General features: G+C 50.6%; 1 protein-coding gene across 4 annotated transcripts in view; it reads left to right on the forward strand.

The window, feature by feature from the left end:
• Positions 1–25,368, forward strand: part of Acacb (acetyl-CoA carboxylase beta) — a 102,826-nt gene that overhangs the window by 53,958 nt on the left and 23,500 nt on the right. For 3 of the 4 annotated variants that reach the window (XM_087903722.1, XM_087903723.1, XM_087903725.1), the window contains 22 exons: positions 453–603; positions 683–786; positions 1,803–1,884; positions 3,287–3,432; positions 4,422–4,572; positions 6,180–6,314; positions 8,887–9,033; positions 9,743–9,931; positions 10,460–10,522; positions 11,402–11,502; positions 12,347–12,435; positions 12,536–12,660; positions 14,759–14,872; positions 15,201–15,314; positions 15,838–15,927; positions 17,923–18,041; positions 19,001–19,138; positions 19,617–19,713; positions 19,801–19,908; positions 23,985–24,041; positions 24,273–24,314; positions 25,097–25,312. In XM_087903722.1, coding sequence (XP_087759848.1) covers positions 453–603; positions 683–786; positions 1,803–1,884; positions 3,287–3,432; positions 4,422–4,572; positions 6,180–6,314; positions 8,887–9,033; positions 9,743–9,931; positions 10,460–10,522; positions 11,402–11,502; positions 12,347–12,435; positions 12,536–12,660; positions 14,759–14,872; positions 15,201–15,314; positions 15,838–15,927; positions 17,923–18,041; positions 19,001–19,138; positions 19,617–19,713; positions 19,801–19,908; positions 23,985–24,041; positions 24,273–24,314; positions 25,097–25,312 — 2,578 coding nt within the window. The remainder of the gene's footprint in view (positions 1–452; positions 604–682; positions 787–1,802; positions 1,885–3,286; positions 3,433–4,421; positions 4,573–6,179; positions 6,315–8,886; positions 9,034–9,742; positions 9,932–10,459; positions 10,523–11,401; positions 11,503–12,346; positions 12,436–12,535; positions 12,661–14,758; positions 14,873–15,200; positions 15,315–15,837; positions 15,928–17,922; positions 18,042–19,000; positions 19,139–19,616; positions 19,714–19,800; positions 19,909–23,984; positions 24,042–24,272; positions 24,315–25,096; positions 25,313–25,368) is intronic. The other variant, XM_087903724.1, reaches the window with a different exon arrangement.

Below are 25,368 nucleotides of genomic sequence, written 5' to 3' on the forward strand. Positions count from 1 at the left end.
CTTGCCTTGCTGCTGAGCCAGTGGCAGCAAACAAAAGACAGAGCAGCCGGGGGACAGTCAGAAGTGACTCTTCTGAGGACAGGAGGTTTGAATAGGCCGAGGGGAGCCAGAGCCAGAGAGACTGAGTCCTCTTCATGGATGATCATGTATCAGGACAGTTAGTGATTGGACCCTGGGGCCTAACACACAGCAGCTGACATGTGACCAGAACTGCTTTGCGTGGAACATCTCTTTGCAAACTTCATACTGCAGGTGGCAGGGTTATCAGCCCATTTTTCAGATGAGGTAACTGATGCCCAGGGTGGTTAAGTTTCAAGTGTGATTACTCAGCCCATGTGGAGTGGAGACCGAGAGCTTGGTCCTCCCATCCAGATGCTGCGACAAACACATCCCCGACATCCCCAGGAACCATGGGCAAGTGTGGAAACCAACCATGTGTCTCTCCTCTCCAGCAATATGGTAGTGGCTTTAAAGGAGCTGTCCATTCGGGGTGACTTCCGGACCACTGTGGAATATCTCGTGAACCTTCTGGAGACCGAGAACTTTCAGAACAATGATATCGACACGGGGTGGCTGGACCATCTCATCGCTGAGCGGGTGCAGGTAGGAAGCTGCTTTGCCTTCTTGGGGGTGGCTGAGACCCACGCTTCCCGCAGGTACCGAGACATGGAGTCTTTCCTAGGCAGAGAAGCCGGACATCATGCTCGGGGTGGTGTGTGGGGCCTTGAACGTGGCGGACGCGATGTTCAGAACCTGCATGACGGATTTCTTGCACTCCCTGGAAAGGTAGGGCAGACAGTTCTCTCATTCCCCTCCCGCGAAAGGCAGGCACGATGGGCTTTGTGCTGTGTTTGGAGATGGAATCTTATTAAGTAGGCCATGCTGGTATCAAAGTATCCTCTGGCCTCAGCCTCCTGAGCACTGGGGTCATCTTACATGCCAGCATGAGTCATCAGGGAGCTAGGGTGCCTCTCCTTTGGGCTTACCTTCAACACTCCGTGGATAAACCTATACTGCCTGGAAGAGGCTGGGGGTGAATGCGGACAGGTTTGTGGGTGTGGAGGGGCCGTAGGTGCCGTGAAGCCTGCAAGACGGCTTCCACCTGGATTATCATTTGGGAGGCCTGTCCTGTGTGCTGTAGGGTGACCGCGGAGTCTGTGGCTCCTGTCTACTAGAGGCCAAGGGAGGCCCATTCCCTGAGTGTCCCACAGTAGGAAGAAAGTGCCCGCTCTTGAGATGTACCCTGACAAAGAACGATGTGCCCACAGAAAGTGTAAAAGAATAAACAGTATTGCTTGTTCACCGCCTTTGAGTGGCGGTATATTCACGGCCCACATGCTAGAGGGTGGCAGCCCCCTCATTTCCACCCATTTATATTTCTGTGAAACAGTTTGTTTATGTATCCCAGGCTAGCTTATCCTCTCCGGTGCCAGGTTAGTAGGCACCTGCCACCACACCTGACTTCCATGTGGGGCTTTCTCCTAGAAGAGCCCACCATTAAGATTTTGAAGCCATTTTCAAATGCCCCATTCTTCAGTGGGTGCCGGTTCCTCTGGGATCCATGCCCCACACCTTTGATCAGTCTTAACTCTGTCTGGTTTGCCGCTGCCTATGAAGGGCAAAAATCCAGATGACCAACTGCTTAATGATGCTGGGGGTGGAACCCACATAGGGGCACCCGTTCTGCCACTGAGTTTCACTCCAGCCTTCTGGGGGCCTTGAAGGATGTCGCGGAGCCCAAGAGATGCTCTAGGGACCCCCGTTTCCTTCTGGACTGATGCCGTATCTGTCTTCCCCATCAGGGGTCAGGTCCTCCCGGCTGATTCTCTGCTGAACATTGTGGATGTTGAGTTGATTTACGGAGGCATTAAGTACATTCTCAAGGTAAGGGCACCTTCTCTGCAGGCTCAGCAGTTCCACTGATGTCTGTGAGCCTGGAGTGGGGTCTTTACGTGGGGGTCTGAGCCGTGTGTCCCTCAGGGTTCTCTGTAATCAATGACCTTGAATCCTAAACACTGAGTTTAGGAGAGGAAGGCCAAGTGATACCCAAAGACGCTGAAATGTATTTCTCACTATCTTTTATCCCAAAACATTTGTCTGTGTGTAATGTAACACGAGTGTGCATGTCATGAAGGTATGGTGGATAAGGGCCAGGTTCAGGCTGGTATTTCATTGTAACAGACGTACAGAGTTTGGGCCAGAGCTCACTGTGCACACCCCCCTCCAGGGTCCCAGACCTCTGGTAAGCCATAGTCTGTATTCAGGTGTCTCTGTCTGTTCAGGTTTCTATAGCAGAATGCTATAGATCAAGGGCTTGTGAACAACAGCAGACATTGCTCACAGCTCTGGAGGCCAGGACATACAGGGTCAAGGCACGAGCCAATTCCATATCTTCTGAGGACCCATTTCCTGGTTTCTAGTGGGTTCCTTCCTTTGCTGTGTGCCTTTATGTGGTAGAAGAGGGCAAGGGAGCTCTTTGGATTTCCTTTAATAATTTTTAAATTGAATTTATTTGTTTATTCATTCGTGTGTATATACATATGTGTGTATGAGAGTACAAGTGCAGGTGCATATGAATGTATGAGTGCAACAGTGTGTGTATATGTGTGTGTGTGAGTGTGTGTATGAGAGTGCAACAGTCTCTGTATGTGTATATGTGAGTGTGTATATGTGTGTAGTGTCTGTGTGTGAGTGTGTGTATGTGTGTATATTTGTGTATGAGAGTACAACAGTCAGTGTGTATGTATATGTGAATGTGTGTATGTGTGTGAGAATGTGTGAGTGTGTATGTGTGTGCATATATAAGTGTGTGAGTGTGTGTGATTGTGTATATGTGTGAAAATGTGTGAGTGTGTATGTGTGTATATATATGTGTGTGAGTGTGTGTGTGTGTATTGTGTGTAGGTCAAAGATAGTTTTCAGGAGTTGATTCTCTTCCCACCATGTGGATCCCAGAGATCAAGCTCAACTTGTCAGACTTGATGGCAAGTACCTTTACCTTCTGGGTCATCTCACGACCCCAGATCCCTTTTATAAGGGTGCTAAGAAGGCTCCACCCTCATGACGTATGTACTTGAACCAGGTGTCCCACTTCCTCCTAAGACCTCCTTTGAGGCTTGGTTGCATCATAGGACTTTGGGAGGCACATACAGTTAGTGGGCTCATCCCTGCTGAAGCCTCCAAGCTGCCTCACCCAGAGCACAAGCCTCAGTCCCTGCAGGCAGGAGCAGACCGCTAGTTCATGCTCACCCTCACAGGAGCAATGGGGGTTCTGATGTCCCCACAGGTGGCCCGGCAGTCCCCGACTGTGTTCGTTCTCATCATGAACGACTGCCACATCGAGATTGATGCCCACCGGCTGAACGATGGGGGGCTGCTCCTGTCCTACAACGGTAGCAGTTACACCACATACATGAAGGAAGAGGTGGACAGGTGCGTGCGTCCCGTGGCCTGAGCAGCATGGAAGGTGTGCAGCTTTCTCTGTGGGAGCTGAAGTGCAAAGCTGGCACTGTGCAGGCCTGAGGTTATGGATAAAGCCTGCTTTGATTCATTCTGGGCATTCAGAGAGAGTCTCCATCCCGGCTGGAACTCCATGTTCCCAGTACCTAACAGGGTTTGAGGGTGGGGGTTCTCAGACAGTTCCCATTTCCAGTTACCAGAGGATTCAAGCAGCTCCAATGTCTGCAGGGTAAGTGAGGAGGCGCCATCTTCCTGGGTCTGAGCTACAGGCCCACAGCCCTGGGGACAGCATAAACTAGGTACACCACCCAGCAGTTGGCCGCCCGGCTACCGTGGGCAGTGTGCTCAGCTAGGGATGAGGCTGGTGCCACTGATGTCATCGCTCCTGGGCTTCCAGCCTATGACGGGAGATGACACACTGAACAGACAGTGGCCGGCAGTGGCTCTGTGTCCTGATGGGAGGAAGGATCCTGGAAGCTCTAGACATGGTGCACAATGGGTCCAGATGCTTCTGGCTCCCATTTGCCGGACCATGCTGAGGTCACAGTGGTACGTGGAGGACCCAGGCAGAGGAGGCCAGTCAGACGCTGGCCATAGATAAGAAAGCGTGGAGTGTGTGCATGGGTTAGAGCCCATTCCTGGAAGTCAGGTCGGTAAGGGGACTTCTTTCTAAGTCCCCAGAACATTCAAGATTCTGTGTGCGCTGCCTAAAACCTGACTTCCCCAGATCAGTTAAAGGAAGGATTTAGGATTGATTAAGAACTATTGAGTAGTATTGATTGATTGATTTCTGGGGAATTATGTCAGTAACAGAAACTAGCTTCAGCCACAAGAAATAAAGGCCCTAATGCCCTACAGAGGGCGATGGAGTACCTGCCCTAGGAAAGGGGAAATTCCCCTAAAGTCTGGCTCCCTTACTGGGCCTCATTTGTCTCCCATACCCCATTCTCCCTGCCCTCTAGTTACCGGATCACTATCGGCAATAAGACGTGTGTGTTTGAAAAGGAGAACGACCCCACAGTCCTGAGATGCCCCTCGGCTGGGAAGCTGTTACAGTACACAGTAGAGGACGGAGACCATGTTGAAGCTGGGAGCAGCTACGCGGAGATGGAGGTGACCAAAAAACCAGCCCCCGGGCTGTCCCTGCCCCTCAGCCATCAGGCCTCACCTGTCCTTGGCCTAAACTTGTGATATTCAAAGAATACTTTTTAAAAAGAGCGCTCAGCTCATCCACATCTCCTGGAAAGAGTAAAAACTGCTTAGTAAGGGTGGTGACAATGATTAAAATCACAAGCCAGAGCTGACCGGGCACTGGCCATCCAGTGGGGGTGATAGTGCCTTCACCTATTTGTATTTTTTTACTGTGCTGAGGATGGACCCCAAGACCTAAAGCATGCTAGACAAGCATTCTACCTCTCAGTTATACACCAACTGTGTCTACTTTTATAACCTGAGCAAGTTCATGAGGCGGGCACACATGTGATTCCCGTTGTGTGCATGCGGAGATCAGACCCAGGAAGGTGAGCTCAGGATGTTACCTGAGAGTACTCAGAGCCACGCTGCAAACATGGTCTTCACTCTGCTGTGAGAGAAGCTTCAGGAGAGCCGCCCTCCTGCACAGGCTGGATTGCCTGTCTCAGTTATTCTCAGTGGACTAGCTCCCAGTTTTCTGATGGAGACATCAAGGCTCAGAGACTGGAAGGCGAGTTTTGGAATTCACAGAGGTGATGGATGAGGCAGACAACCGAGCAAAAAGAAGCATGGTACCGTGACCCGCAGTTGGTGTCATGGTCAAAATCTCATGTCTTTGGCATCTTCAGACACAGGGTTAGGGTGCTTCATTTTACAGTGCGCTCTCCAGAGGGCACCCTCCACCACGAGCCTGACATTAAATGCCTGCTTTAGACAGCTGTGGGTGTGGAGGGAGGCCGAGAGCCCCGTGGTGTTCAGCAATGTGATGTGTTCTGAGAAGTATGTTCTTGGACAACTTCATCATGTGGACATTGTAGAGTGTATTTGCACAAACCTGGAAGGTGTCACTTAGTCACTGGACGCGTTGACATGACCTCTAAGCATGAGATACTTGCAAGGGGCTGCGGCCACCAACAGTGAGTGTCTCAGTGTTAAGTGTGAGTGTCACATTTTACCAAACATGTCATGCGACAGCTCATTCACACGTGTGTCACCACAGTTTGGACATGTATGGTGTCATTAGGTTGTTCGTCACTGGGTCTTGTGGCACAGCCACCATCTACGCACTCTGTCAATGGACAACAGTATCACTATGGTGCGCTTGACTCTATACTGACGGCTGGAGGTAATAGGATTCAGCAGTGTTTCTGGTAGAGAGGGTTTCCTTTGAAAATAATTAAGGGGCGCTGGAGGTGCAGCTCCGCAGCAGGGTGTTTGTCCAGCACGCATGAAGCCCTGGGTACCATCGCCAGCTCCACAAATCAAAAGGCAGTAGCTTCCTGCTGTGAAATGGGCGGCACACACACCCGCCTCTCTGGCTGCCCTTGTAGATGGAGACATTCTGGATGGCGCTCATGCCTGGTGCTCAGCAAGGTGGAAGAAATGATGGTTTTTTTCTGTCTTGTGCTTGAGTGGTACCCAGAGATTGGCTATCACCGTGACGCATCCCCTAATCCACAGTCACGGGAGGAGCAACTCTGGGTGCCAGCGCCAGGGAACTCTGACCTAGTCTTCCTTCTGCAAAACAGGTGATGAAGATGATCATGACCCTGAATGTGCAGGACAGTGGCAGGGTGAGGTACGTCAAGCGCCCAGGGGTCGTACTGGAGGCCGGCTGCGTGGTGGCGAGGCTGGAACTCGATGACGCTTCAAAAGTGCATGCGGTATGTAACTCGTGGTCCCTGCAGCTCTGGGCCATGCAGTATGTAACACGTGGTCCTCTCAGCTCTGGGCCATGCAGTATGTAACATGTGGTCCCTGCAGCTCTGGCTGGCCCAGAAGCTCCTACTGTATCATCCTGTTGAGGGAGAGCAGCTGGAGTCTCTCTGTTCCTGGGCCTGTCTGTGTCAGCTGCAGGCACACTCAGCCCTGGTGACAATGTAATTGGAAGCCCTTGGCAGCCATGCCCCTGTCTTCTCCAATCCCTTTACAGCTTTTCGGTTTGCTTGGAGCAAAACCCAGGTTCTTCCCAGGACCCAAGAGCCAAAGAGCTGCTCCCAGTGACTTTAGGGCTTCCCTTCTATCCTTGGCATCTTCAGGAGTCCACACAGGCCTCCACCTGGAAGGACCTGCCCCAGGCAGTGCCTCGGCTCATTCCCACCCTTACCTGATCGGTCTGGCTTCTCACCCAAGCCCGTGAAGCTGACTGTTTTTCTTTCAGTGCTGGGGGTGACCCCACAGTCTTGATCCTGTTTGGCAAGCTCTTCAGCATCGAGCTGCATCCTCAGCCCTTGGATTTAACAAATGATTTGTATTAATTGCTGTTGTTATTGTTAGTAGTAGTACTAGTGTGCACTTTTGTGTCATTGTATGGGAATAGAGGTCAAAGGACAACTTTGGGAGATCGGTTCTCCCCTACTGCGGTTCAAACTTGCATGGCAAGCATTTACCTGATGAACTATCTCACTATATATATATATATATTGACAAGGTCCTGCTATGTAGCTCAGGCTGACCTTGGCTCACTATGTAGCCCGGTCTGAGTTTGAATTCAAGGTCCTTCTGTCTCCATATTTCAAGATGTCAAGATGTAGGTGTTTCCCATCATACCTGGCTCCATGAACTACCTGGGACTAGCTTTAAAATATGATTTTGTTCATTTAATATGTGCTATATAAACCAGATTTTTTTTGAGATAGGGTTTCTCTGTAGCTTTGGAGCCTGTCCTGGAACTAGCTCTTGCAGACCAGGCTGGTCTTGAACTCACAGAGATCCACCTGCCTCTGCCTTCCTAGTGCTGGGATTAAAGGCATGCACCACCATTGCCCAGCATACACCAGATTTTATATCTCATATAGCTTTAGATTTGCAGGATTACAGATTCTACAAAGAGCTTTCATATTTCATGCACCCAGTTTCCCTCTTATTAATTCAACGATATTTATTACTAATTACTGTTCATGTAATTTCTCTTTTGATCATAAGCTCCACTAATCACAATGAACCACTGCTGATGTGTTATTAACTAACATACATACTTGACTCAGATTTTAAGATTGTAGTTATACTGTATAACTTGCTGTCCTCACCCCTCTGTGTGTGTCCACGTGCTAGGGACAGAACACAGGGCTTCCCGCATGCTAGGCATCATCTGCCACTCAGCTCCCGCACCAGCCCTGCCTCTGCCATTTTGAAATGGGCCATTCAGAGTGTCAAGCCTACATTGTTGAGCACCCATCACCACTGCTCGGAACCCTTTCATTTTTATAAAACTACAACCATGCCTATTAGATACCAACTTTTTATTCCCTCCTTGCCCAGCCCCTGGCAACCTCTAGCCTGCATTTTCCCCAGGGATCTGACTGCTTTAGGTTGGTTTCTTGGATGGTGGGGATCACACAGTACTTGCCAATTTGTCACTGGCTGATTTCACTTAGTAGCTAGCTCAGGGGTAGTGTGTGCATATTATATCCAAGGCCCTAGGTTCAAGTCCCAGGGCCACATAAAAAAAAAAATGGAGCTGGAAAGATGAGTCAGAGATTAAGAACACTTGCTGCTCTTGCAGAGGACCTGGGTTTGACTTTCAACACTCACGTTGGGCAGCTCACAACCGGTGCTTCTGGCCTCTGTAGGCACCTGCATGCAAATGCACACACCCTCCCTCCACCTACACACAACTAAAATAAATCTTATATTCAGAATAAATTAAAAATCTTAAATCACATTAAATAAGTCCGACATGGTGGCACAGGCCTGCAGTCCCAGCGCTCAGAAAGCTGAGGCATGAGCAATGTGAGTTGGAGGCTGGCCTGTGCAGTGTGGTGAGACCCTGCTTCAAAACCAAACAGGGAAGGAACCTACAAAGAAAACCAAAAGAAGAGTCAGGGGATAATCTTTATCAAAAGGAAGATCAGAATAAAAATAGAAGCCCTCTAAAATTGTTTGGAGTATACGTTGCCAACTGTGTGCCATTCGCAAAGGGGATGTTGTGAAAAGCCTGGACCCAAACTTGAACTTAGTAAGGTTGAATTCCCAGGAAGGTGTGTCTCTTGTTCTTTCCCAGGCTTCAGATGAGTAAGTCAGGGGGTTTTTGGGTCAGTCTTTTGCCTTGGTCTGTCGTGACCTATCCTTGCATCTCAGAGACCCTATGATCTGTCCATGTCCTCTTGTCTCATCACAGTCTCTTTGGTCTGTCCATGTCCTCGTGTCTCATCACAGGCTCTTTGGTCTGTCCATGTCCTCGTGTCTCATCACAGGCTCTTTGGTCTGTTGTGACCCATCTTCATGTCTCACCAGGCGCAGCCGTTCACAGGGATGCTCCCTGCCCAGCAGACCCTGCCCATCCTTGGGGAGAAGCTGCACCAGGTGTTCCACAGCGTCTTAGAAAATCTGACCAACGTCATGAGTGGCTACTGCCTGCCCGAGCCTTTCTTCAGCACAAAGGTAAGGACCAGCAAGATCCTGGTGCGCACAGGGCCCTGCACTGAGCCAAGAGGTTTCCTGTCTGCGTAGTCACTTTGGGTGATGACTCTCTTCATTTCCACTGTGAATGGGGACGGGGGAATCATTCTGCCTGCTTGCTGTGACTGTCTCTTAAAAAAAAAAAAAGAAAAATAGGTAAAGAGAGAGAAGAGGTTGCTCAGTGGCCCAGGGGTTGAGAGCACGTATTAATTGCTCTTCCAGAGGAACCAAGTTCAGTGGATCCCAGAACCCATGTGGGGCAGCTCATAAGTGCCTGTAACTGCAGCTCTAGGGGATAGAGTGCCCTCTGCTGACCGCTGAGGGTACCAGCATTCACATGCACACCCCACACACAGACACAAATGCGTGAACATAACTTTAAAGTAATAAAAATAAACTAAGAGAAGAAGCTTTGGATTCTACTTGGTGCTAATCAAGTGTCCACAAGCATTAGCTTGTCATGTAATCTTATTTGTTCTCGTACCACACTGGCTGTCTAGTTACCCAGAGAGGGACACAGGGGCTTCTATGTGGGGAGACTTGAGTAGTCCACTCCAGACTGCCCCAGAGGCTGCTGTGCTCCCGCATTGGAAGGTGTGGCCTGAGTGGGTTGAGTTGGGTAGGGTGCCCCTGGCAGATGGAGTGCTCACACATTTGTAAGGTGGTGGCTGATGTCGCTGTCCCTCTGCAGCTGAAGGAGTGGGTCCAAAAGCTCATGACGACACTCCGGCACCCATCCCTACCTCTCCTGGAGCTGCAGGAGATCATGACCAGCGTGGCAGGCCGCATCCCAGCAGCCGTGGAGAAGGCCGTCCGCAGGGTGATGGCCCAGTACGCCAGCAACATCACTTCAGTGCTGTGTCAGTTCCCCAGCCAACAGGTGCGTGCCCCAGCCGGCTCCGGCCAGCCACACCTATGCCCACTCCCTCATCTGGCCTCTTTTAAGATGGGCCAGCATCAAATGTTGTGGGCCCATGCTTTCTTTCTAACTTCTGTAGGACTCCGGCACATTCTCCAAAGGGTCAGGCCTCACTCCAGCGGCTCAGGTTCAGGGGGTTGTCACGGCTGAAAATCAGGCTAGCTCAAATCACTAGCTACAGAATCTTGTTCCTGGGTCACAGGTTTTGGAAGTCCATAGCTGTGGGCCTCATGCGCCTTGGGACTAGAAACCGTCAGCATATACACCCCATTTGGATAAAACCTCGTCATCCTTTCTGGGCTGTCTAGTTTATTTTCTGCTGATGAGCAAGTGAAGGTCACTCTCTCTTCTGCCTTCGCCTTCACCGTTCCTTCCTGCTGTCCTCACCCACCATCCCCCCCACACCTTGGCCGTCGGAGAAGCTAAGTCAGGCCGTTCCGAAAGGCCAACAGCTCTAAAGGTTGAAACCGTTTGTTTTGTTTTTTGCAGTGCTGGGCCTCAGGCATGCTAGGCAAGCACTCTACCACTGAGCTACACCCCGAGCTCCTGAAGGTCGGAATATTGTTCAGCCATATAAGAGGGATGGCGTGATTCATAATTCACACGGATGAGCCTTATGCTAAGGGAAAGGAGCCGGTCAGACACATTGTCCAGAACAGGCAATCAGTGTAGAAAGGAAGTCAGCTAGTGGCCACCAGGGGACGGATCGGGGAGGCAAGGAGAGGAGAGCGGCCCAGTTGAGTGGCTGTCTTCCCACCGAGCCTGTTCATGACAACTGGAGGAGGAGCCAGTTCTGTCCCAACCAGAACAATGCGGCCGCATGGAGAGAAGGAAGCATTTGGGACATTTCTGAAATTTCTCATGAAGGCAATTTTTAGTTTTAGTTTTCATTAAAAATGCCTTTGGGGGCCCTGTGAGATGGCTCAGCAGGTGGAGACACTTGCCAAACAAGCTTGGTGCCCTGAGTCAGATCCTCAGAACCCACATAGGGGTGGAAGGAGAGAACCAATGTCACAGTTATCCCCCGACCCCCATGTGCGCCGTGGTGCAGAAATCCCCGCACACGCCAGGTACACACACCACAGCAATCACATGAACTTTCATATGAAGACAAGACCCTTCCTCCTCCTGCACCCACACTTTTGCTGGACGTTCCCTCTTCCCCTGAGTCCTCTTGACGGGGAAGGGAGGAAACATTTTCTTTGCTCATCTCTTTGTGTGATTGGTGTCATTCTGAGCTCCTGGGTCCCCAGGGAGACACTGAAGGGGTGGACAGGGCTGTTATGGAGAGGCCAGGTGGCTTGGGTCTTCGAGTCCAACCAGATGACTGGGACCTCCCTGGGAGCCTGTGGGGGTCCCCCGTGATACTGCCCAGTGGCCGCTGGATCCTGTGGCTGGCAATGGCCTGACGTGTTTTGTGTTCTTATCTAGATAGCCACCATCCTGGACTGCCATGCCGCCACGCTGCAGCGTAAGGCAGACCGCGAGGTCTTCTTCATAAACACACAGAGCATCGTGCAGCTGGTCCAGAGGCAAGTGCATTCTGGGCCCTCCAGAAGCCGGAGTAGCTGTGTGAAGCCCTGGCTCAGCCCCCAGCACAGGGAGGGAGAGGCGGAAAGGAAATCCGTCCCCTGTGTTTAGGAATAGTATAGAAGAGAAAAAACACAGAGGAATACCACATTGCATTTTGTTTCAAAAAGGAAGGGAAATTTACAAAAAGTATTGGCAAACATCTTCAAGTTTGACTTTTTTTAAAAAAAAAATCTTTGTATGTTACATAAGTCATTGGAAATTTTTGTTTTGCAGTTAAAATGTACTAAAATCAGCTTTCCTCTTTTTAGGAGCTCGACTCTTAAGGTTTCCCCCTTCTTTCTGGCCTTGTCTGGAGGCTTAGTCTGGAGACTGGCACAATCTGGTCTCTGGTTTGATGGACAAGTCATAGTTCCACTGACATGCCTAGCTGGAACTAAGTCTGCTCCATTGTTCTCCAGGCCTGAGGACTTGGAATGTACTCCCCTTCCTCCTTCTCCCTCCTCCCCTTCTTCCCTCTCTTTCCCCTTCCCTTCCCCTTATTTCCCTCCTTCCTCCTTCCTGTCGTCTCCTGTCTCCTCTTGCAGTGCTGATTGCAGCCAGGGCTTTGCACATGCTAGGGACATGCTCTACCACTGAGCTACGTCCCAGCTCTTGCTTTTCCGAGACAGGGTCTCCCTGTATAGTGCCACCCTCAAACTCGAAGTCCTTGTAGGAAGAGTGCTCTTGCAGACGTGGGCCACTACACCTGTGCTTCCCTTCTTAAAGCTGCCATAGCACTAGCTGAGATATCTCGGGGTTGAGGAGGTGGTGGGCATGGTGACAGAGCGACTTTTGGTCCCCTAGGTACCGCAGCGGGACCCGTGGCTACATGAAGACCGTGGTGCTGGACCTCCTGCGGAAGTATCTGAACGTGGAGCATCATTTCCAGCAAGGCAAGAGATGCTGCCCGCCACTGGTGACAGCCACAAACTCTGGGCAGGGCAAGGGGGACGTGCCGACCTCACCCTTCTGGGTCTCTTGTCTTCCCCACAGCCCACTATGACAAGTGTGTCATCAACCTGAGGGAGCAGTTCAAGCCGGACATGACCCAGGTGCTTGACTGCATCTTCTCACATGCACAGGTGGCCAAGAAGAACCAGCTGGTGATCATGCTGATAGTAAGATGGGGACCAGCACCCCAGGTTGGGGTGGAGCAGGGGCTTTTCTCCCTCTTCCTCCTTCTCCTCCTCTCCCTCTTCTTCCTTCCCCCCTTTTCATTCTGGCGTGGAACCCTAATCCTAATTCTAATCTAGGCAATCCTCTATCACAAAGCCACACCCCCAGCCTAGTCCCAATAATTTCTAGAAAGGGCCAGAAAGTAAAGACTTAGATTTTGCAGGTGGTTTTGTTGACCTAGCTACTTAGATTTTGCAGGTGGTTTTGTTGACCTAGCTATTTGATGTTGCCATTGCTTATAGTCTGACTGCACAGTAAAGTTTTATTTGTAACAATAGTCAGTGACACAAAAGACCTGCTTTGTGCCAAGCCCTCCTTGTTGCTTTAAATATTTATTAATTAGTTTTAAAGATCGTATACTAAATTCATTTGATTATTTTTATTATTGTTGTTGTTGTTAATTTTGACATTAGGCCTCCCTATATGGCTCAGGCTGATCTTGAACTCCTAGCTAGAGAGCTCCTTCTGCTTACGGTTCCTAAGCAGTCGGGACTGTAGAAGTGCACCACCCTATGTCTCTCCAACCCCAAGGGATGTGGACTGTTGTCACCGTCCTTTGGCAGAGCGCAGAGAGTTGGAGTTTCAGCCTACTGACGTGGGTGCCAAGAACCTAACTCGGGTCTTTTGCAAGAACATTAAATGTTCTTCACGACCAAACCATCTCTCCAGCCCGTAGGAAGTGCTCTCCTTGCAGCCACAGGGACGGGAGGGACAAGAATGCTACAGCTGTCTGACCCTATTGGGACTTGAGAGGGAGAGAGCGACAGGCTGTTCTTGGGATTCCACAGGAGCAAGCGCTTGTTATGATTGGGGCAAATCATGCATCTAGGTGAGAGGTGACTCAGCCTATAGGTAGCATGTGTCTTACAGGACAGTGTGGGCTGATAGGGTAGTGGAGGTCAGCGGCTTAGCAAACCTGCTTCCCCCCATCACAGACCTCTCTCCAGTGACTGTCTAGGGACCCCCTCGTTGGTCCCCCAAGCCCTTCTTACAGCAAAGACACACGAGGAAACAAGTCATGTGCACAGAGTGCAGTCTGTAGCAAAAAAGCTCCACCCTTGGCAGAAGGGAGGCATGCGTGGCCGGGGAGATGGCTCACTCAGTGGATAGAACATGTGTTGCATATGTGTCAGGACCAGAGTTTGGACTCTCAGCATCCACATAAAAAGTCAGTGGATGTGGTGGCCCACTTGTAATCCCAGTGGAGGTGGAGATAAGGGATTCCCTAAGGCAAGCTGCCTAGGAAACTAGCCAAATCAGTGAGTTCCGAGTTCCAGGTTCAGGAGAGATCCTGACTCAGAAAATACAGTGGAGAGCAATGGAGAAGACATATGAAGTGATCTGTTGTCTGAGGTTTCTGTCCTGCCTGGTTCCCACAATCATTCGGTCCCAAAGAAATCACACAGAGGTCTATATTAGTTATAAACTGATTGCCTAGTATCTCAGGCTTCTTATTAACTCTTACAACTTATATTAGCCCATTATTCTAGTATATGTTAGCCGCATGGCTCAGTACCTTTTTCAGCGAGGCAGTCACATCTTGCTTCTTCTGTAGCTGGGCCAGGACTGCCAAAGGAACTTCCTTCTTCCCAGAATTCTCCTGTTCTCACTAACCCGCCTCTACTTCCTGTCTGGTTGTCCCGCCTATACTTTCTGCCTCTCTACTGACCAATCAGCGCTTTATTTAAAATATAATTGAGAGAATACAGACAATTGTCCCACACCAGTGGTCTGGTATTGTTCCCACATGCATGTGTGCATGTATACATGCTCACACACACACACACACACACATATAGTGCCCCCAATCCCCGTACATGGTAAAGAGGTCTGCTATTTCCCTTCCCATCAGATGTGAGGGTCCATGAGTCTGGGAATGGATGTGTGATGAGAGGTGGTACCCATGTGACAAAAGGCAAGGGCTTTTTAAAAGTTGGCTGGCTCTGTCCAGAGAGTTGAGATTAGACCTCCACCCCGACCAGCCAAGTACTGACCAGGTCCCCAGCAAAGCCAACCTGGGTTCTGTTGTTTTCCCTGAAGGATGAACTCTGTGGCCCAGACCCTGCCCTGTCAGATGAGCTGACCTCCATCCTCAACGAGCTCACGCAGCTGAGCAGGAGTGAGCACTGCAAGGTGGCCCTCAGAGCCAGGCAGGTTGGTCTAAAATGTGTTGCTGTGCGTGCGTGTGTGTGTGTGTGTGTGTGTGTGTGTGTGTGTTGCTGTGTGTGCGTGCATGCATGAGTATGTGTTGCTGTGTGTGCATGTGTTACTTTGTGTGCGTGCATGCATGAGTGTGTGTTACTACGTGTGCATGCGTGTGTGTGCATGTGTTACTTGTGTATGTGTGCGTGTGTGTTGTGTGTGCACATGCATGTGTGCGTGCATGAGTGTTGCTGTGTGTGCACATGTGTGTGCATGCATGCACGCGACTCTGCCCCCTCCCAGCTTCTCTCATCTCTGTCTTCCCTCCTCTTCCCTACAGGTCCTGATTGCCTCCCACCTCCCCTCCTACGAGCTGAGACACAACCAGGTAGAATCCATCTTCCTGTCTGCCATCGACATGTACGGCCACCAGTTCTGCCCAGAAAACCTCAAAGTGAGTCTTTGGGACCATGGTTTTCCTTCCCCTCAAGGTGCCCCCAGTTTAGGAACAGAGTTCAGGGTGTCTGGGATGGTCCCAGGGTACATCTGCAGGCTCTGGGAGTTGCAGGTGTGGAAGCCTGTTCACAGAATGCTCAGGGCAACAGGCTTGAGGCTTTCGTGGCCAGTACAGGCTTTAAATCAAGGTGTTCTGGAACATGCCAGGAGGTATGAGCCCTTTGTGTGGTGGTGGGGTAGAGCACTTGGCCTCCTTTTTCCCGACTCTTGCCAGGGTACTGGCTTATTGTAAACTTCTAGACGCCAATCAGCATTTAAAGCTGGGGCCTTGTCCGGCCACAGTCACCACACAGCCTCACAGCCCCATCTCCCAAGACCTTGTGCGAAGGAGTTCCCTGCTTTGGAAGACCTGACTGTGGCAGTGATTGCGACACAGTCTTCTCGTGCCTGCTGCTCCTGCCCAGCTTGTGGTCAGATCTTCTCATACTCTGTTTGCTTCAGTCTCCTTCTGTTCCCCACAGAAATTGATACTTTCTGAAACAACTATATTCGACGTCCTGCCAACTTTCTTCTACCACGCTAACAAGGTCGTCTGTATGGCGTCGCTGGAGGTAAGCGGTAGCAAGTCATCTAGAGTGTTCGCCCGCCCACCTGCACGGCACAGCTGTGCGCCTGGCACACACGACCTTTTCTCTTCGGGAAAGGGGTCACTATTGCCCAGAGAGAGAAACTGGGCTGAGTGGGGAGGTGGCTTTCTCAAGGCCACATAGCCAGAGACAATCAAGATTCACACTTTATCGGTCTTGCAAAGTCCATGCCAGGAATACTGCCGTGCCCTGTGGCACAGACCCCTCCAGACAGAGCACAGCTTGATGCCACACCCCAGTGCCAAGTCAGATGCACCTTGTCCAAACTGCGTACTCATGAATGTTCCGTATCTCGGACAGACTTCCCTGTCAGGCGCAGAAAATGCAGGCGACCTGCCTTGGGACAGGGCAGGGCTTTCCTAGTGGAATGGCCACTGGGCTCCCTGAGCACAAGAGCCCAGCAGTGTCCAGGTCCTTTCAGGAATGCCGATTGCAAATAGGAGGCAGAGACTCCCGTCCTCAGGACCTCCCTTAACCCTGGACTGATGGCTTTGCCTCACCTTTACCCTCAAGCTCAGTCTCCCCTCCTTGTGAACACCCCCCTTTTCCTGCACCTTTTAGACCCTATGGATCACCCACTCCGTGCCAGGTTTGCCTAGGGCTTCCTGGTGACTGGTTTGGGTCTTTGAGCACATGACAGCTGCAGGGGCCCTGGACTTACAGCTGTCACTCTATAAGGGGTCCTGAGGCCTCACCTCAAGGCCAATGCACGCATCAGGTGTGCTGACAATGTTAATCCCTGACTGGGTCTCTGAGGGCTTTCTCTAGGGTGTACCATTTAAAAACTTTTAGTTAGTTAATAAATTCATTTGTGTGTGAGAGAGACAGAAAGAGTTCAAGAGTGTGTGTGTACCATGGAGACAGATGGAGGTTAAAGTTCATCTGTCTGGGTGTGGCTCTTCCTTTCCACCTTGACTTTTTGAGGCAGGGTCTCTCATTTCTGCCGCCAGGCTGTATACTGGACTCGGAGCTTCTGATTTATTCTCCGTCCCCCCTCACTGTGGGGACACCGGGAACACAGATGCATGCCAGCACATCTGGCTTTTTACACGGGATCTGGAAACCAAATTCAGACTGCCAGGCCTGCACAGATGTTGCTTTTACCCACTGAGCTGTCTCTGTGACTCCAGGATGGACTTTCATATGTCCAGTTCTGTATCAGGCTCTTTGGCCGAACGTGGTCCAGCGTTTTCCTGGTGACTCGGGAGCACTGGGAAAGCCTAGATGGACAGTCTAGGCTCAGTTTCGGGAAGACAGAGGAGGACAGATTTTATTTTTAAATCCCTAAAGGGTTAGGGTCCCCAAGCACACTCCAGGTCAGTGATTTATACAGGACTTGGGTTGTCATGGTCACATCTGTCATGCATTACACAGAGTGGAAGGCAGACAACAAAGAGAAAGGCACATGGGTGATGCTGATGGGACCAGGGTGGGGCTCCTGGGGTCTTCTCCGAGTGGAATCACAGTGAGGGGGCTCCTCTGACACCTGGGAAGCTCATAGGACATCAGGTGTTTTTAGCATCGGAGGTTTTTAGTGAGGACTGGGCTCAGGAACCCTCTGCCTGGTGTGTAGTGGTGTCAGAACATGAGACCAAAAGCACATGTCCATTGTGGAGCATCAAGGCGTTTAGGCCCCAGGAAGTTTATCAGAGAAAAGAGGGAATGCGCCCCAAATCCAGGCTCCTCCAGCAGCCCCTCTGCTGCTGAGGTCTGCAGTGCTGACCCCATGGCTCTCTCTAGGACTGTGTGGGCCAGCCTGGCTGGTGAGCACCATATACACAGATACACACACTCACTTTTTCAGGGTGGCTTCCAAGCTGCAGCAGAAACAATGTTTCCCACTGCCTTGAGAAATCCACTTTCATGCAGCTTAGGGAGCCTGCAGAGGCCCTGTGCACAACCCTTCACCCCATCAGAACCCGCTGGTCTCTGAATGCCACTGCCCTGCTGCTCTGACAGGTTTATGTGCGGAGAGGCTACATCGCCTATGAGTTAAACAGCCTACAGCACCGGGAGCTCCCAGATGGCACCTGCTTTGTGGAGTTCCAGTTCATGCTGCCGTCTTCCCACCCCAACCGGTATGGAATGTGTCTCCTTATTTCTTTCCTCACTCTCTTGTCTCTGGAAGGATCCAGCAGGTATGTCTGGCTTCCGGGGAGCCGCAAAGGAGACCGTTTCCCACCTGTAGGGCTCCTGCGGCCTTGTACGCTCATCTGTAGGATGGAGATAACCATCCACGTCCATCTCCGGCTCCTGTCTAGTGACCGGTGTGCTGCCTTAAAAGACGGCGAATGGACGTGAAATGGCAATGCAGCTCCCCAGCCCCATAGTGCTCGGCATGGCCCTGCCAGATGGCAGCACAGCAGGGCACACTCCCAAGTCCCAGTTCCCATCACCAGCTGAGGGCCACTGTGCAACGGCCCTCCTTCCCAGGCAGGGTGGGGCAGCTCTGGCCTTTGTGCACAGTCTTTTCACACCTGGTGGCTCACCCCTCCCACACCTGATTCCAGAGTCCTCATGTGACCAGACTGGATTGGTTCCTGGGAGCCGTGGTCCTCTAAATCCTTAGCAGCTACTGACCTTGTCCCTAGGGAGATTCGATGGAAGAAATGAAGAGAGTGGAGGCCTGGAATGATCCCAGGGCCAAGCTTGCCTCCTTACCAGCTGCCTAGAGCAGGGGCTCTCCAGGGGAAACTGAGGCTGGGAGCTTACCCCTCTATGTTCACCTATTTGGATTTACCTTGGAACTATGTTATGACTGAACTTTAACTGCATCATTCATTCACTCACTCACTCACTCACTCACTCACTCACTCACTCACTCACTCACTCAGTGCCTGGGCTCCTGGTCTACTCCATGTCCAAGGAATCTGATGCGATCCTTCAGCGCCTGCCCCTAACTGCAGTCCCCTGTAGGCCCCATCTCAGCGAAGGCTCTTATCCTGTCCTGCTCCAGAATCCCAAAGCATCCTACAAGAACTCCCAGGGCTGCGGTGGTGGCAGCAGCTGCCCCAACCTCTCTCTCGCCTCCCTGCAGGATGGCCATGCCTGTCACCATCTCTAACCCTGACCTGCTCAGACACAGCACGGAACTCTTCATGGACAGTGGCTTCTCCCCACTCTGCCAGCGCATGGGGGCCATGGTTGCCTTCAGGAAATTTGAAGAGTTCACCAGGTATGGAGCAGGAGCTGTGTGGCTTCCCCAACCCCCAGCCATTCATTCACTAACACTTGGGCTCAGGGAAACCCAGACATAGGCACAGCAGTTAAGAATTATAGACTCCTGGGTGGTGGTGGCTCACGCCTTTAATCCCTGCACTAGGGAGGCAGAGGCAGGAGGATCTCTGTGAGCTCAAGGCTAGCCTGGTCTACAAGAGACAGTTCCAGGCTCCAAAGCTATACAGAGAAACCCTGTCTTGAACAACCAAAACCAAAGCAAAACAAAACAAAAAACCCCCAAAATAACAACAACAAAAACTCATCTTAGTTTATTTTTTTAAAAAAGGATTAAAGCTCCTTAGGGAGTGATGGGAAAGGTTGGTCCATGGTCCTAAGGGATGTAACTAGGTAGTTCTGGCATGCTGTTGCACCACAAGGACAGACCACATCCTTTTGAGGCAGGACCCTCAGTTTCCCTCTGTCCCACACCCCAGGAACTTTGATGACGTCATCTCCTGCTTTGCCAACGTGCCCAAAGACACTCCCCTCTTCAGGAAGGCCTGCACCTCCCTGTATGAGGATGATGGCAAGGTAAGCCCAGCGGATAACCTGTAGCATGGGGGAGGGGCAGGCTGTGGCCCTGCCCTCTTGCCCCCAGCCCTGGTTTTTCTCTTGCAGAGCCTTCGAGAGGAGCCCATCCACATCCTGAATGTGGCCATCCAGTGTGCCGAGCACCTGGAGGATGACGCGCTGGTGGTCATTTTCCGCACCTTTGTGCAGTCCAAGGTATTCCCAGAGTGCACGCTGTCATCCCCTGCCCTGTGTCGCTGTCACAGAATGTCTGAGGTTGGAAGACCAGGGAGATGGCTCAGCAGTTAAGAGCTCTTATTGTTCTTGCAGAGGACTCGGGTTCGATTCCCCATGCCCACACGACAGCTTACAACTGTCTTTAACGCGGCTACACGGATATACAAAGAAGCATAACACTCAGATACATAAAATAAACCTAATTTTTTTTTAAAGTTCATGCAGCCCACAGTTCTGGAGGTTGCACCAGCAACTATGCTGGATCTCACCATGGCTCCTGCAGTCTCACAGCATATGAATGGTGTTCCACCTTGGGACGCATGCAGGAGAGGGAGGGGCCGCACTTGCTCTTGGTATAACCCTCCCTCACTGAACTGACCCTCACTGTGAGACCCTCTCCACGGGTGTTGTCTCCAGGACCCAATGACATCACTCAGAGGTGACACCTCCTCAAAGCCTTTCAAAGGGACTAAGCCTGTCAGTTTTCGTGGCAACCATAGGCACAGGTTTCCATGGGAACCATGAAGGTAACAGGTTCATTCAGAGGAGGCCTGGCCTGGGGAGGGTGTTGAGCACCTGAGATGGCCTGGGGGAATTTGAGAGGCCCAAACCTGGTATTCTGCCCTCATTCTGCCAGTCCTTGAAGCCAGGGTCCTCGTGAGAGGACATGGCGTACCTCAGCGTCTTCAGCAGTGATGCAGGAAGAGAGAGTCTCTCCCAGGCTGATTCAGTGAGGAAATGACCAATGTTATACATGTGTGCCTAGTTAGAAGCAGAGGTCAGAAATATTTGGGGGAAAAGGAAACTTGTGAAGTGGCCACAGGAATGTGCAGGCTTGTGGCGGCTGACCCTTGCAGATGTGGCAGGTATGGCACTGCCAGGCCGGCGGGTTTCGTCCCTGTGTGACTTTCCCCTCTGAACCTCAGCTTCTCTGTTTGTGAAGTGGGATGCTGAGATTCTGCCAGCCAGGCTGTCTGAATGTCAGTCTTGGTCCTCCTGATTTGGTCTAACCTCATGTTGGGAACTCCAGCTGTTGACTTTCTGTCTGTCTGTCTGTATGCATGACTCTGTAGGAGGGACCTCTTCCCTCCACCTGGCTTGGGGCCCTGCAAAAGATGCTTTCTGGTCCAGGGAAGGAATGCCAGGTTCTGAGTTCTGTTAACTGGGGGCATTATTTTTGTGAATGTCTTTAGCCTTTATCTCTTTAATCAGGTTCAGGTTGTTCAGTGAAGAAAACCTTTTAACTGCAGAAACATCTGAAAGGAGGTTTTACTTGTTTGCATTTATTTATGTGTTTGTGGAGGCCAGGGGACAACTTGTGTGAGTTGATTCTCTCTTCCACCATATGAACCATGGTCATATGAACCTAGATTGTCAGGTCTTGACACAAGTGCCTCTAGCTCCTGAGTTCCGGAAAGTAATTTAAAAACAAAACCCACAGTCCCATCCTCCAGGCAGGGATGAGAAGAATTCATCTCCACTTTTTTTCTCCACTAATTTCTTCCTGTCCCAGCTGATGGTGTTTTCAGTTGCTGCCCCACTGTGTGACGGGACCCCTGACCAGCTGCTGCCCCACTGAGTGAAGGGACCCCTGACCAGCTACTGCCCCACTGTGTGAAGGGACCTCTGAACTGGAGGTTGCTTGCCTGATCCCTAGCCACATCAAATGCAGCTCAACAATTCTTGGGGTTCTTATCTAAGGAGGGTGGTGGTGGGGAGAGGTGTGAAGCTCATCCCTGCAAGGATGGGCAGTGAGGAATCCCACAGAGTATCATGGGTGCCACATAGTTGTGAAGAGGAGCCACTCCCGGGGGACAGCCGCAATAGGTGAGGGATTATGTGTTATGTTTGATGCACTGAAGAAAGGCATGCTAGAAGGGTATGTGCCTATGGGGGTGGGCATGTGTACATTTTTATTATTGGGACTTTTGCATTAAACATGTTGGTTGGTACGCATTTGCATACAGCTCATGCATACACATCCACACACATCCACTCATGTGCACACATCCATGTGCATTTACCCATGTGCTCACATCCACGTGAACCCACTCATGCACACACATCCACGTGCATTCACTCGTGCACACATCCACGTGCATTCACTCATGTTCACACATTCATGTGCATTTACCCATGCGCTCACATTCACATGCATTCACTCATGTGTACATATCCACATGCATTCATTCATGTGTATATATCCACATGCATTCACTCATGTGCACACATCCATGTGCATTCACTCATGTTCACACATTCATGTGCATTTACCCATGCGCTCACATCCACGTGCATTCACTCATATGCACACATCCATGTGCATCACTCATGCACACACATCCACGGGCACTCACTCATGCACACACATCCACATGCATTCACTCATGCACACACATTCACGTGCATTCACTCGTGCACATATCCATGTGCATTCACTCATGTTCACACATTCATGTGCATTTACCCATGCGCTCACATCCATGTGCATTCACTCATACGCACACATTCATGTGCATCACTCATGTGTACATATCCACATGCATTCACTCATGTGCACACATCCATGTGCATTCACTCATGTTCACACATTCATGTGCATTTATCCATGCACTCACATCCACGTGCATTCACTCATATGCACACATCCATGTGCATCACTCATGCACACACATCCACGGGCACTCACTCATGTGCACACATCCATGTGCATTCACTCATGTGTACATATCCACATGCATTCATTCATCTGCACACATCCACGTGCACTCACTCATGCACATACAACTTCCTTAGCAGAGAACTCATGATCCAACTACTCACCCACTGTGGTGTCTTTGTTTTAATTTTTTCTTTTAACTGAAAATGTTCTGTGTGGGGGTATTTTGCCTGCATGTAGGTCTGTGGTATATGTGTGCAGTGCCCCTGGAGGCCAACACAGGGAGTTACATCCCCTGGAAATGGAGTTAAAGGTTGTTCACAGCCGTGTGGGTGCTGGGACCTGAACCTGCGTCCTCTGGAAGATTAGCCGGTGCTTCAACCACTGCACCATCTCAGCCCCCTGTGCCTGTGTTTGCTGTTATTTTCTTTGGTGTCTTGTGTTTCTTTAGCTTATTTTTGTTTTGCTGGGGTTTTATCATTTTGTTTTTTGAGATAAGATCTCATACTGTAGTCCTGGCTAGCCTGAAACTTTCTGTATAGCCCAGGCTGGCCTTGAATAATCCTCCTGCCTCTGCTTCCCAAGTGCTGCCCACCCAACTTTCCTGGGGAACAGGCAGAGACTGTTTCCCTTGTCACTTTCCTTACTGGACCATTAAACAATGACCTTGTTTTCTTGTCCTGTGGGTTTTTCTCCATAAACCTATATGTTGTCCATATGTGTGTTCCATTTGGGGAGCAGCTGGGAACAATTCTTTTATGTAATGTTTTAATTAGCTCTAAAGTCATGTGTGGATATAGCTGGATCTTCACTCTGGTGGTCAACGTTCAGACCAGAAGAGGGTGCCCCAGTCCCCCAGAAGAGTGTGGCTGTGTCCTGACTATCATCTGCTCTGGGGTCTTCTGTACAGAGCATGGCAGTTCACACTCTTGCACACATCTCAGAACTTGTGTGCACACAGCGTTTTGCTATATTGAGCTATAAGTCACCTAGTGTATAACACAGCCATTGAAAGTGTATAATTCAGACTGGGGATGTAGCTCAATGCTTGCCTGGCATGCTAAAAGTCCTAGGTTCAAATCCCATTACTCCAAAAAAAAGTAATGTTCACAGAGTTGCATGGCCTTCATCCTACTGTCAGTTTTACAACATTGCCTCCCGAAAACCCAAACCCAAATCCTTCCCCCAGCCTTTTCCCCAGCCCAGCCTATGCAACCACTGCCCCACCACTTGTCTCTGTAGACTTGTTAACTCTGAATGTTTCCTGCTAGGCAGTATTTTGGCTGCCTTCTTGCATTTATTACACTTGTCAGGTTCATCCACATAGCAACATGCATCAGGACACTGGGCCTTTACTCACCAAATAATATTCTACTGTCTGTGGCTTTTAATGCAGAAACACATCCTCGTGGACTACGGACTCCGAAGGATCACATTCCTTATCGCCCAAGAGGTTAGTCCCAATCTTTAGTTCATTGTCTTCTCTGTTCTCCAAGCCTCTGGACCAGGCATTTTATATTTATTCTCGAGGGTGGGATAGAAGCAATTAGTTTCTAGAACAGTCTTTCTGGAGAACTCATTCTGAAAATAGACCAAGTCATCTTTAATAATCACAAAATAGGCAGAGGAAGGGTTTGGAGTCTTGCTTGACTTAATCGCCTCTTGCTTGGATTTCTTTCTGCAGAGAGAATTTCCCAAGTTCTTCACGTTCAGAGCGAGAGACGAGGTATGGGTGAAAGTGTGGACACTGTCCTCCGTGGGTGCCCTTCACCCCAGCCTTCAGGCATGCTCAGAGCCTGGGATGTGGGCCCTCACGTTTCACTAGAGCTACGCTGCCAGAAGGACTCCGTGTTTTCTGCAGCAATCTCAGACACACAGGGTTCCTACCTACTTGCTAAGTTTTGTGTTTGGTGCTGTGCTCAAGCTGACTTTCAGCTGCCTGCTCCATCAATAAACATTGGAGCACAGTTAATGCCATTTCATTAGATACTACCCGTGGTTTTCACAGTTACCAAATCCATGTGGTTCATCACCCTAAAACACGTAGTACCCAGCCCCTTCTGATTCCTAGACCAGGTGGCCTCGCTCCCAGCACGGGCCCAGAAGCCCAGCAAAGTTCAACGTTTTGATTGGCTCAGGGTCTGCTTTACTCAGCTAAACACCATCCTTCTGAGGGAGGGTGTGGGGGAGGGAGACCTCATTTTCTCTCTGGTTCAGTTTCCCAAACTGCCAGTTGATTCCTTTGGGGGTCTTATTTCTATAAAGGAGGGTTCAGAAGTTGAAGACAGACAGCAACCCTGAGCTCTGGCATGTCCTGGGGGCAAGCAGGGTGCATACAGAAGTTAATATCACAGTGTCTGTGACCTCCAAAACTCTTGAATCCCGTGATGAGGTTGCACAACTAATGGGTCATTTCTGAGTGCCAGGGTTTGGCAGCATGGAGCCTGGCCCGCCCAGGCATATCCTCACAGAGTCAAGCGAGCTTCTCTCTCTCTGACTGGCCTACAGTTTGCAGAAGACCGGATTTATCGCCACTTGGAGCCCGCCCTGGCTTTCCAGCTGGAGCTGAGCCGCATGCGCAACTTTTACCTGACCGCTGTGCCCTGTGCCAACCATAAGATGCATCTTTACCTGGGTGCCGCCAAGGTGAAGGAAGGGCTGGAGGTGACTGACCACAGGTTCTTCATCCGCGCCATCATCCGACACTCAGACTTGATCACCAAGGTAAGGTGGCATGGGTGTCTCCACCCCACCCTGAGCTCATTCCTTATGCTCTGGCC

Source organism: Myodes glareolus, chromosome 2, assembly GCF_982192425.1.
Source record: "Myodes glareolus chromosome 2, mMyoGla1.1, whole genome shotgun sequence".
In the NCBI taxonomy this organism is placed as follows: Eukaryota; Metazoa; Chordata; class Mammalia; order Rodentia; family Cricetidae; genus Myodes; species Myodes glareolus.